Source organism: Nannobrachium achirus, assembly GCF_963921795.1.
Source record: "Nannobrachium achirus genome assembly, chromosome: 9".
Lineage (NCBI taxonomy): Eukaryota > Metazoa > Chordata > Actinopteri > Myctophiformes > Myctophidae > Nannobrachium > Nannobrachium achirus.
The window spans coordinates 59,155,739-59,168,410 of record NC_137818.1 but is presented as its reverse complement, the minus strand read 5'-3'; the positions used below and the strand labels follow the sequence as shown (position 1 = coordinate 59,168,410).

The following is a 12,672-nucleotide window of genomic DNA, read 5'->3' as shown; positions in this document are numbered from 1 at the left end:
AAAAAGGTTTCTATCAGTCAAAGATTTGGAGGACCCCCTGTAGTAACTCTGAGGACCCCCTAGGGGTCCCGGACCCCCTGTTGAAGACCCCTGATCTACAGTACTTGTCTAGTACTAAAGTACATTTTTCTTGTCTCTTATTAAGAGTTCAGCCACTAAACTTCACAGGCCAGAAACACATTCAGTGGATATTTTCGGATGGCTGTCAGCCAACAAGAATTCCAAGAGCTGTGAGATCTACCGAGCAACGGCAGGGAAGGGATTAATGCGAGCACCGCTTCATTTCCACTCCATCACACGATAGCGTTGCTCGCAGAAAGGTACTGGTCTTTTAACCGATCCAGGGTGGGCTGTGCTGTCCCTCTGCTTTTGTGTGGAGTATAGTAATAAGACAAGCCAGCTCCTCCTTAACAAGTTCTGTGAATGGGCCGAGTGAGGCAGCTAGAGTATGAATGGCGGAGGGATCCATCCGCGGGTTCTCGCCGCGACTCGGAGCGCCCGCCGGCTCCCGATTACTCACTCCCACTCCTTCAAGGGCCGCCTGCAATGCAGCTGTCCCCACAGCCCGAGCCTCGCCATGCCCTACTTTATCCTGTCAACGCTCGCTCACACACTGCAGCAATGCACTTCCCCCCAGCTCCACGCACACAAACACGTACACAGAAACACATACCTTCCGCGCGCACACGCCGTACCCTTCACACGGAGACACTACCTGACTCACATGACTTTCCCTCGGTTTTAAACAACGATGCTGCCAGTGGTACAGCATTGATTATTAATATGTACATCGTAGGATGTATAGCTATTTTCTTCTATAGGCATTGGAAGCGTCAAATGTTAATCTTTAAAAATGGCCATGGAATCCAGCGTCCAGGTTTAGCTTTATAGTCATCATAAGGACTAATATTTCACAAAAAGACAAGTCCTTACTATATCGTCGTTGTCGGGTGAAAACGTTGCATGTCCAAAACCGTTTTGCATTTATCATTTGAAAACAGCCGATCTACAACCACACAACGCCTCGCGGTGCGAGGCGTTGTGTGCTTGTAGATCTGCTGTTCTCACTACTTTCGTGCGACAGCCTTGTTTGATGAAGCAGGGCTTTAATTTGTGAAAGAACGTACACATTTGAAACTTGGAGATACAAGGTTTCCACCCGACAACGACGATATCTGTCTGGTCAACGCTGTTTTGACGCTGAAACTGTCATATATTGGCGTTTTGTAATGGGGATTATACACTGTACATGCAATGCTGCAAGTATTATCCGTATCCATGCATAAGATTATCTGTTAAATGCAAAACATGTAAAATGGCTAAATGTAAGATGGCACAAATGTGCAGTGATGTAGTGGTCCTGTTAGCTCTCCCTTTCCCTTGCCAACACATTGCAGAATGAAGATGATTCACTGCAATCCTGACACATCCACGGGACCACGTCGTAACACAACACTACCCCAAACAGTAACACACAGCACAGCACAGCACAGTCTCTGTCTGAGAAATCTTCTCCCCAATAAGATGCTTTTTCCCCCCCAAGCAATATTGAGATCAGAGATCATAAATCACCATCCAGGCTGTCAGGAGCTGATGCTATAAGCCAGGGGTCTTCAACGTTTTCAGGCCAAGGACCCCTTAGTTGAGACATAGAAGCAGGGACCCCCACAAACCTTTTCGTAGATTCCATATAGTTTCATTGTTTGACATCACGATCATCAGTGTATTTTGGATTCATGTTAATGTGTGTTTTTTTCAGATATTTAACCACTTGAACCATCAATATTATAAACATGACCTTTCACTCTGTACTTAGTCTGCTCTTTTTCCCCTCTAGACCAAACCTCTTTGCAGAAAATAGCCGATCTACACTCACAGCGCGAGGCATTGTGAGCTTGTAGATCTGCTATTTTACCCTAACCCTAACTCTCAGAATACGGACGTTAGGTGGTTAATATAAAAAAGGAGACAAAAAGGTTTCTATCACACAAGGATTTGGAGGACCCCCTGTAGTAACTCTGAGGACCCCCTAGGGGACTCCCCATTGAAGACCCCTGTGCTAAGCCATCAGCAGTGGTGGAAAAATGTTTACTTAAGTAAACAAAAGTATCAATACTGCAATGCAGAAATACGCTGTCAAAGTCTGGAATTCAAAATGTACTTGAGTAAAAGTACAAAAGTATTGGCATCAAAATTCAAAATATACTTAAAGTACAGTGCCTCTGAGATGCAGTGGAGCAGAAGTAAAAAAAAGTGGAAAAAAGTAATACTCCAGTAAAGTAAAAGTACCTCAGAATTGTACTTAAGTACAGTACTTGAGTAAATGTACCTAATTACTTTACACCAGACTTTCCACAGAGGTTCCATATACACAGCCTAATCCTCATTGTTATTAAGTATGGGTCAGTTCTGCCAATCTCATTCAGCATAAAATCCAGGAGTATGTCAATACAATATCACAAGTACATCTACCATGCATGGAGGTGGTCTCCCAACTCTTCTATTGATAAAGTACCTTTAGCCCCTGGTGTCCGGTAGGACAGTGGTTCTCAACCTTTTCAGGCTGAGACCCCCCAAATAATCATGTTTTAACTGGGGACCCCCCCTGCCCCCCACCCTGACGAGCACTAAGAGTTGAGGCATTACATTTTGTATAACACGGTTCTATTGTGAAAATAGCTGATCTACATGCTCACCTCGCGTTACGAGGCGTTGTGAGCTTGTATATCGGCTATTTTCACAATTTCTGCCTCTAATAATGGACAATTTGGCCAATGTTTCATTTTTCATTTTAGAGGTATTAAAAAGTCCATAAATTGTCACTTTAGAAATGTGCAGCTACCCTCCAGACACTTTAAACTTCATGTTGTTTTGTTCACTGTTGAGTGAGGAAAACAATGTTGCACATTAAGTTAATCATCTGGGGACCCCCCTGGAGGTCCCGACCCACAGTTTGAGAACCGCTGGGGTAGGACACCTGTTTGACAACGTCAATAACCTTTCTTCATCGGGAGAGGGAGACAACACATAATACAACTTACGAACAGTTGCTCTTAGAAAGAGAAAGAAAATGTCAAATCTTAAATCCGCTATTTTCGGTCTGTGGCGGCCGTCGAACGGCGAACAGTATAAATCAGGCTTAAGGTTGACAGTGTGTCAGACAAAGACAGAAATATCGACCAGGAGGGTGAGTGAGCACAGCATCTAGACGACACATCCAACAGAAGAGAGAGTGAGCTCACATCAATAGAACATAGAACATCCAACAGAAGAGAGAGTGAGCTCACATCAATAGAACATAGAACATCCAACAGAAGAGAGAGTGAGCTCACATCAATAGAACATAGAACATCCAACAGAAGAGAGAGTGAGCTCACATCAATAGAACATAGAACATCCAACAGAAGCGAGTGAGCTCACATCAATAGAACATAGAACATCCAACAGAAGAGAGAGTGAGCTCACATCAATAGAACATAGAACATCCAACAGAAGAGAGAGTGAGCTCACATCAATAGAACATAGAACATCCAACAGAAGAGAGAGTGAGCTCACATCAATAGAACATAGAACATCCAACAGAAGAGAGAGTGAGCTCACATCAATAGAACATAGAACATCCAACAGAAGAGAGAGTGAGCTCACATCAATAGAACATCCAACAGAAGAGAGAGTGAGCTCACATCAATAGAACATCCAACAGAAGAGAGAGTGAGCTCACATCAATAGAACATAGAACATCCAACAGAAGCGAGTGAGCGCCAAGCAGCATTGCATTGGAGCAGAATTATTCATTAAAGGACAACTTTGTTTTTTTACAACAAGGGTTCATATTTTAGATGGTCATTAGAGAAAAGAAAAGATGAGTGTTAAAACGTTTTCATTTACTTCTATCGTTTTAGCAATTATAACGATTTTCATTTGCATGCATGACCCCAGGTTGGGGGCATGCATGCAAGTATGCAAGTGGCTAATATGTATTTTTAGACAGAATAAGCCCATTTCCAAGATGCACCTCAATCTTTCATGGGCAGATGTGACTTATGGAGGCTGGTGTAAATAGTAACAAAGAAATTGCCGGCTTATTGTGTCTAAAAAGACATAGCCACTCGTATGCACGCCCCGACCCCGAAATCAAAATAATAAAATCGCTAAAACAATAGAAAGCAGTAAATGAAAACATTATAACACTCATCTTTTATTTTCTCTAATTACAATCTAAAATATGAACCCTTGTTGTAAAAAAAACAAAGTTGTCCTTTAACCTTATTTATGTAAGAACAGGAACTTACAGTATGACGTTGTGACTATTAGAAGTATATTATTTTGTTCTAACTATGCACAGGTCGACAAACTACCCATGGCTAATGTTCTGGACACTTTGTTTTACACTGTGAAAACGTCCATTGACATTCTACCCCGGAAATACTAATAACGTGTTTACTAACAGTCAAACATTATACGACATCCAACAGAAAAAGAGAGAGTGAGCTCACCATCTAGCGAGAGCCAGTCGTGTTGAGATGATGGCAGTGAGGGCAGAGCGCGGGCCTTGTACTCGAACACTACGGAGTTGGAGATGATCTGGTTACTGACGGCCACCTGTAGCGTCACCAGGCCTGTGTCGTGAGCTGAGCACGGAGGCACAAACATCAAACAGTTAAGATCGTACAATCACAGTGCGTACTGTATGTATTTCAATGCACAGTTAAAATCCTCAGTATGAAAGGACAGTAACCATCTGGTTGTGACTATTTGTCGCTACAAATGGATACATTTAAATATTATTTTACTGTGCATTATATTCACAGTGGCAGCATTATGCAATGATATTCACCATTTAATGAGTGGCTTAACTATCTTGGTACTGTATGTAGAACAAAAGAGAATACTGGCCAAGTTATGTATCAGTAGCGCTCGCAGCGCCACAATAACTCAACTAGAGACGTTATTCTTGTACATTATCATTCAAACTGAAGACACAGGATATGAAAACCAAACATGGGCTGTAAACAGTGTTGTTTTTGACAGCAAATTTTGATTTAGTTCTAGTCATAGTCTTTTGAATAAAACTTAATTTAGTTTTAGTCAAAAGATTTGTCACCTGAAAAGTTTTAGTTGTATGTTGTATGTTGAAATGTATTTTGGCAGGCCTTGATGGCATCGTAATGACTGATTTTACATCTGGTTGCGTGCTGAAAATAGCCGTTCTACAAGCCGATCTACAAGCCGATCTACAAGCTCACGCGTTGTGAGCTTGTAGATCTGCTATTTTCAGCACGTGACAACTGAGAGCAACCAAACATAAAATGACTCTCTTCTCCACTAGTCCCTCCCTAACGTTTTAGTCTAGTTTTTATTTTGTTGACGAAATTGTCAAATTTAGTCTTAGTTTTTGTCATCACAGCTTAGTTTTTTATTTTGTTTTTATTTAGTTTTCGTCAGTGGAAAAAACGCAGTCGACAAACATTTTTCGTCATAGTTTTAGTCGACGAAATCAACACTGTAAAAGTATTTCGAAATTTCTAATGGCTTGTAAAAAAAAACTAAGAAAAAGGAAACGCAAAATGGACTCGCACTTTGATCTACAGTGTGATAGCATCTAAAAGTTACAAAGACAATTTTTCCAATAGCAAACACGGCTCCCCTTGAATAACCTCTGAATAATATCCATGATCAATAAGGTAAACGATCCCCTGCGGTGGGTCTTTTATTTATTATTCAAATCAACATCTCACTGAAGCATTTAAAAAAAGAAACCAACCTAAACAAGTCTTGTTTTTTTTTTTTATGATTGTGTTGTTTGAAGGCTAAGGTTAGGACTAACGTTGTACAAAGCTCGGATTTCTTTTAGGGCTAAGTATTGGCAATCATCTGATCTGTCAGATCATGATAGGCATTAGGGCATTCACCAAATATTCGAATATTCGAATATCAAAGTCACTATTCGACATTGTTCACCAAAGTCGAATATTCGCTTATTTTTATTGTTTTCTCTTTAAAAAAGATGAACTGTATAAATAATAAATATATATAGTTTATAAAGCTTGGCTAGATAGGAAGGCATAAGAATGAGTTTCAATGCCCCTGGTCTATGAATTTGTTAATGCTCTATACCAGGGGTTCTCAAACCTTTTTAGGCCGTGACCCCCAAAATAAACATATATGAACTGGGGACCTCACCCTGACAAGCACTTGGAATTGTAGGTATTACATTTAATGTGACTTGGTTCCGCAGATAAATATTGTGAAAATAGCAGATCTACATGCTCACAATGTTCGCCTCTTGCTTACTTAATATTTGACAGTTTGGCCAGTCCTGTCGAATATTCGACTATTCGAATAATTCAAATACTAAAAATCCCTATTCATGAATGCCCTAATACACATATGTCAAACTCAAGGCCCGGGGGCCAAATCAGGCCCATGATTGAATTATCTTCGGCCCGCGGGATGATATTTAATTACTATTAGAAATGGCCCATTGGCCACTGGTATATTGCACATGCAATGCCTGGGATTCGAACCAAGGTCTCCCACATGAAAGTCCAACATCTTACCCATCAGACCAAAGGGATATCTTTATGGACTGGGGGAGATATTAGACTTTTGATTCCATCAGGCTGAGGCAATGAGTAGCTCTGTTACACACGCACCACAATACTACAAGTAGTCCCACAATGCACTGCTAGTGCATTGGCGCGTATCGAGGGCCTGTGACCACAAGCCCGCATTTGAATAAACATTGAACCAGTCCGGCCCTCGACTTGTACCATTTTTTTAAATTTTGGCCCCATGTGCATTTGAGTTTGACATCCCTGCCCTAATAGGTATCACAACAATACAGGTGTTATGACTAAGATGATATATTGTAACGTCTGATAAGATTTTAGGGAAACAACTACTACAACTGGTACTACTACTACTACTACTAGGGTACTACTGCTTCTGACAGTTCTGTCTCCTCTGCTTTGACGTGAGTGTAGATGTCCTTCTGTCCTACCTGGACAATAGCATCGCAGCACTCCTGGTTGGATGAGGGAGGCAGGAACGGAGATCTGGTCAAACAGGCAGCTGTAGTTGGAGCTGGCCTCTTGCCAAGGTCCAGTGATCAGAACCTTCACGCCGCCCTGGAGAACACAACAACAAGTGGATCAAAAACACTTGGCACTGCTAAAGGAGTCAAGATTTGTATTCATTTATTTGATTATTTCCCCCATCACATCTGTTGTAAAATGTGTGGTCGCCTGCCATCTAGAGTGCATTTCCAAGAAAGACAACATGCAGGAGAGAATGATCTTTTTAGGCTAACCTCTGCTGCCATCATGTGGACACCAAGTGTCAGGACTATTAGAAGTCCTATAGACCAGGGGATCCCAAACTTTTTTGTCTCAGGGCACCCCATAAATATATATTTTTTTAATCCGAGGCACCCGTCCATTATAATTTTCACTCCCAGCACCTTATATTTATAGCATATCGTCGTTGTCAGGTGGAAACCTTGTATGTTCAAAACTGTTCAAATACAGTTTGAAACAGTATGTTCAAAACTGTATTTATCATCTATACAATGTACTAAACTAGTGAAAACAGCAGATCTACAAGCACACAACGCCTCGCATCTGCGAGGCGTTGTGTGCTTGTAGATCGTCTGTTTTCACTAGTTTTGTGCGACAGTCTTGTATGATGAAGCAGGGCTTTGCTTTACCAAAAGAAGAGTACACATTTGAAACTTGGAGATACGAGGTTTCTGGCCGACAGTGAGTGATTATGTTGCAAGGAAAATGTTGAGATTAGAACTGACTGAGTTAAAACTGACTGAAAATAACTTTGTACTTACAAGTTTAAAATGATACTCAATATTTTTTCAAGTGTCCAAATAAATTCCAAATATTAGCAAATGAACTCGCGGCACCCCTGGACTGCCGTCCATCAGTGTAATGTGGACCAGAAATATTGAATGACTACCGAATAAATAATTGAGCGTTTTCTGGTTTTCATATAGACCAGGCAGGGGTAGGCAACCTTAGGCACGGGTGCCAACATTGGCACAGGGGAGGGTGATCACTGGCACACTGGCAGAAGTGTGAGAGAGAGGATTTATATTTTAAAATCTAATATTGTTTTAAACGTGGTCAATTACATTAAGTCACCTAATTTGCAGCAAATGATATCCTGCACATAATTCTACATTCATTAAAATTCTGATTCGGAGGGAGTCCTGGAGATGGGTGGGTCATTGCTCTGAATCTAATGATCGTTATAACAATCTCCTTCCAATCAAAATATGTCAGAATTTTGATGGTGTGTCATTAACATTCATGTTGACATGGCACACGGACTATTTCGAAAATAAAAACATGGCACTTCATTTCAAAAAAGTTGCTCACCCCTGATATAGACGGTCTCATGTGCACTTTATATTTATGTCTCAGGCTGCTTTTGAATTTTGTGAACTTTGCTATAGTGTCTACTCCTATTAAAGACATGTTTGTGCATAGCCTCGCTCCTGCCTGGCTTTTATTTTTCTTCTATATTATGATCCTTTTTTATTTTATTTTTTTATCATTTTTATCCCACGATTTTGTAACCCATTTTCACCCAGTGTCAATTGCCTATGTAATCCTGGGCTCTGCTCGCCCTCTGCCGCGCCTGGGGAGACAACGGACTGACCTCATGCTTCCTCATATGCATGAGGAGTCCAAGTTGCTTCTTTTCACCCGACATTGGGGATTTCCCCGGTTTGGACGTAGCGTGTGGATGTATATTATGATCCTTAAAACAAATCTATCTATAAATTCACGGAATATCTGCCCTTTTGTCCGTCCGTTTTGTTGCTGCTTCAATTATGTTTCTGGCGGGGCGCCCGCTGGCCTGGTGGTCAAGGCGCGTATCACATACTAGGCTATGATGCCTGCTGGCGTCGCCGGTTCGATTCCCGATCCGGACGACCTTTGCCACATGTCATTCCCCATCTCTCTCCCCATTTCCTGTCAGTCTACTATCCTGTCAAATAAAGGCATAAAAGCCCAAAAAATAAAAATAAAAAAATAAAAAAAATTATGTTTCTGGTTGTTTTCCTCTATCTTGCAGACAGGGCAGGAATTTCAGGGAGGCCACGAAGGCATGCCAAAAAAAAAAGAAAAACAGGGTTTTTTTTTGTCAAAATTCATTTAGCACAAACTAAAGAGATATCCTTGAAAGACCATAACAGGTCTGTAACTCTGAGAGTGTTCAAATGGAACCAAATGGACCCGTACTCTCAGGGGCCTTTTCCACCGGCAAAGAACCGGTTCTGGTTCTTTCTCCCGCCTATGGGATGAACCAGAGGTGTGCATTTCCACCAAGAACCAGAGTTGGTTCCGAACCGTAAAAGTTGGTTCCGAACGGGAACCCCAAAATCCTTGGTTCCTCTGGTTCAATCATGGTTCAATCTGGTGGAAACGCAAGCCGGTTCACAAGGACTAACCAAGGTTCCAAGAAAGTTGAACCGGCACTGGTTCTGGAACCAAGGTTCTTTTAGTGGAAAAGGCCCCTCAGAGTTACGTAAGAGGGACCTTGCAAAACGTTGTTGTCTAGTGAACTAGTGAAAACATTCTCCTCAGTCTCTTTCTTGTCAATATGTAGTGATGAGGTGACATTATATTATTATGTTATATTGCTTAGTAGAGAATACATTTGCTAGTTTGAGTCGAGTCCTGAGAACAACCACCAGTTGTTTGCAACCGTCAGGTCGCAGTTACTATCAAAACCTCCACCGGCTGTCTGTCAGTCTGTCTGTCACACGTCACACTTTTGTCCTACTCATATCTCCGCCACCGTTGCCCCTATCCATGCCAAACTTTGCACACACACTCCTTGGCTGCCAAACCACAACCTCTCATTTCCCCCCCTCATTTCTCACATGGCCCTCTTCTAGCGCCACCATGAGGCCGATTCTTGCAAAACACATTTTTGGACACTGCTCCTACAGATTTGGCCCTAAAATCGCGCAACGCAGTACACAGTATCGCTACAGTCATGTCATCAAAATGCATCTGTCCCATCTAGCGCCACCATCTGGCCGATTTTTTAAAAACTCATTTTTGGACACTGCTCCTACAGATTTGGCCCTAAAATCACGCAAAGCGGTACACAGTATCTCTAAAGTCATGTCATCAACATGGATCTGTCCCATTTCCCATATTCCCTCCTGATTGGCTACCATTGCCTTCTAACGTTTGTTTATGCGACCTGACGGTCGCTTATCTCCCGATTTAGGGAGTCTTACTGGTAGATAAGGTCAGGAGGTAGGGAGGATAGGAAGGAGGGTCACAGCTGGCAGCCAGTCAGTGCCCGTTTGTTCTATGGCCGTGTGAAGGAGATAAGGAGTTCTTGGCTTTTTAACAAGAATGTGTTGTTGCTTTTGCTTTAGCCAGTTATGAACTGAGAGACAGGGTAGGGCAAGGCAGTCTTGTCTTGTCTGTCGTTGGTGAAGGATGTATCATGTGTATGTTGTTTGACTGTTACAGTGCTGTAAATAAATGTTTTCTATTATCTTTTAACATCGTTTCTGAGTCAAGGTTTTGCTGATCTTTTGAGAGTTTTAATTCCGCTATAGTCCATAAATTATAGGAATTCTACGTCAGTAGACACCAGTGACTTTTGTTGAGATTCTGAATTCTTAGCTACCCTGAGACCCGGGGCTGTATTTTGATTATTTGATTATTCATATGCAAATATCGTGGCCAATGGCATTGTAATACTAAACAATATGATTTAATGGTGATGTTAATGTGAAAAAGAACAATAAAACTAATTATAACATTTTTTAAAAAATGATTTAAAAAATGTTGCCAAAAAGCAACGCTGGGCCTTGCAGGGTTAAGTACCAGCTCTTATACCTTAACTTAAAGGCCTGTCCATACAGTCTCAGACCACCAAACCTTTCGTCGTAGAGTTCTGACTTTCCGACGTGCAGCTTTCCAAACTCTAATTCGGGGTAATGCTTTTCAGAAGATGCGAGTGACGTCATTTTGTAGTTGAACCGGACCTTTTCAGACGAAAAGTTGGGTGGTCGGAGACAGTATGGACAGGCCTTTAAGTTAAGGCATAAGAGCTGGTACTTAAGACAATCAAAATAGAGCCCCCCATCTTTAAACCAATCCAGGGACTTTGATTGGTGCAGGGCTAAGCATGGATCAGATTGTAAATACCATAATGTATTTATTTCTTATTTTCAATGGACTAAAATCTTGTTTTATTTGATGGCCTTCCTCAGGGACGGATTAACCCCCGCGAAGGCCCCTGGACGATAATTTTTTAGGGCCCCCCCACCCTCCACCATAACCCCCCCTCCCTCCCGACGTGCACTACCCAGCTCGGATTTTAAGCCATGATGATCATCTGTGGGCCAAGAACGCACCTGTAGAGGAGGGGCCCACACATTTGATATTTAATTACGCAGCCTATACATTTAATTTTAGTAACTTGTCAATGACCAACACGGCACATTTCCCCTAAAGGCCCCTGGCAACGGCCCCACCAGCCCAATGGTTAATACAGCCCTGGCCTTCCTGCCCTGGCATTTTGGCCTTTATGACCTCAAAACATGCACAACACCAAAGGCCAAGTGGGCCTTGCCCCTAAAATGACAAAAGTCCAGGCCTGCTTGCAACCCTCTAATGCCAGCCTATTGGACCTCTTTCACTAAACAAATACCTCAGTACAGTTGGTCAGTTCATCGTTGCTATGGAAAACAAATCTCACCTCACAATCACCTAAACAAATCAGCACATATTTTCTCTGAACTTTAACCTTTCACTAAACACATTCCTCTGTAAGTCACTTCACTTTATCTTTTCCAACCATGAGAGAAGGTCATATTCTATCACTGGTAAACATAATAGTAACATTGTACAATGCCACATTGGAGACATCTCACCTAACAATCACCTACACAGCACCAATTAACACAATACATTGCTCATGAAAGCAGAGGTGTCACACCACATTCTGGGCCCTGGGTACAAGGATTCACTGCGGCCCCCCCCCCCATGAATGTTCATCATAGGGGGAGGGGGTTGAACACATGTTTCTATGTCAGTGGTGCTCAAACATTTTCATGTCAAGGACCCCCAAAATGTAGTAATGTATTATTTTAGTTACAAATGTTCACTTAAAAAAATTATATTCAAAAATTCGCACACATTTTCACGACTTTTAAAAAATAGCTGATCTGCAAGCTTGCAGCGCGGCACTCTGTGCCGTCAGCTCACAGTGGGCTCTCCAAACCAGAGCAGGCCTCTACCAGCTCAAGGTGGGCCTCCTCCGTACTGTCTGTACGGTACTGTAAGTTCCAACAGCACCACTCGAAATATGCGAGGGACAGATAACTGTTTTCTTTAACTGTTAATAAAGTATTCAATCTAACCTGCTCTTCTATTGAAACATTTTATGCCATCCTCTCTCTCTCTCTATTATGCTCTCCTCTCTCTCTATGAGATAACTCTTTATCTTTTTAACAATGACAAGCCTTTCTTAAACAATTTTACAATTTGGCCAATGTTTGACCAGTTCATATAGTATAGTTTGTTGATTATGAGCCTACACAAGAATTCCACCCACTTGTAATGTGATGTGACAATAAAGATTAATTCTGATTCTGATGCTGAATGCATTTAGATCCTGTGG

At 41.8% G+C, this 12,672-nt stretch overlaps 1 protein-coding gene across 1 annotated transcript in view; it reads right to left on the bottom strand.

Moving 5' to 3' along the window:
• camta1a (calmodulin binding transcription activator 1a) overlaps positions 1–12,672 on the bottom strand; it is a gene marked incomplete at both ends in the record, with an annotated part of 432,050 nt that overhangs the window by 83,690 nt on the left and 335,688 nt on the right. Inside the window, 2 exons of the mRNA XM_080734049.1 lie at positions 4,497–4,631; positions 7,004–7,130. Of these exons, the coding sequence (XP_080590175.1) occupies positions 4,497–4,631; positions 7,004–7,130 (262 nt within the window). The remainder of the gene's footprint in view (positions 1–4,496; positions 4,632–7,003; positions 7,131–12,672) is intronic.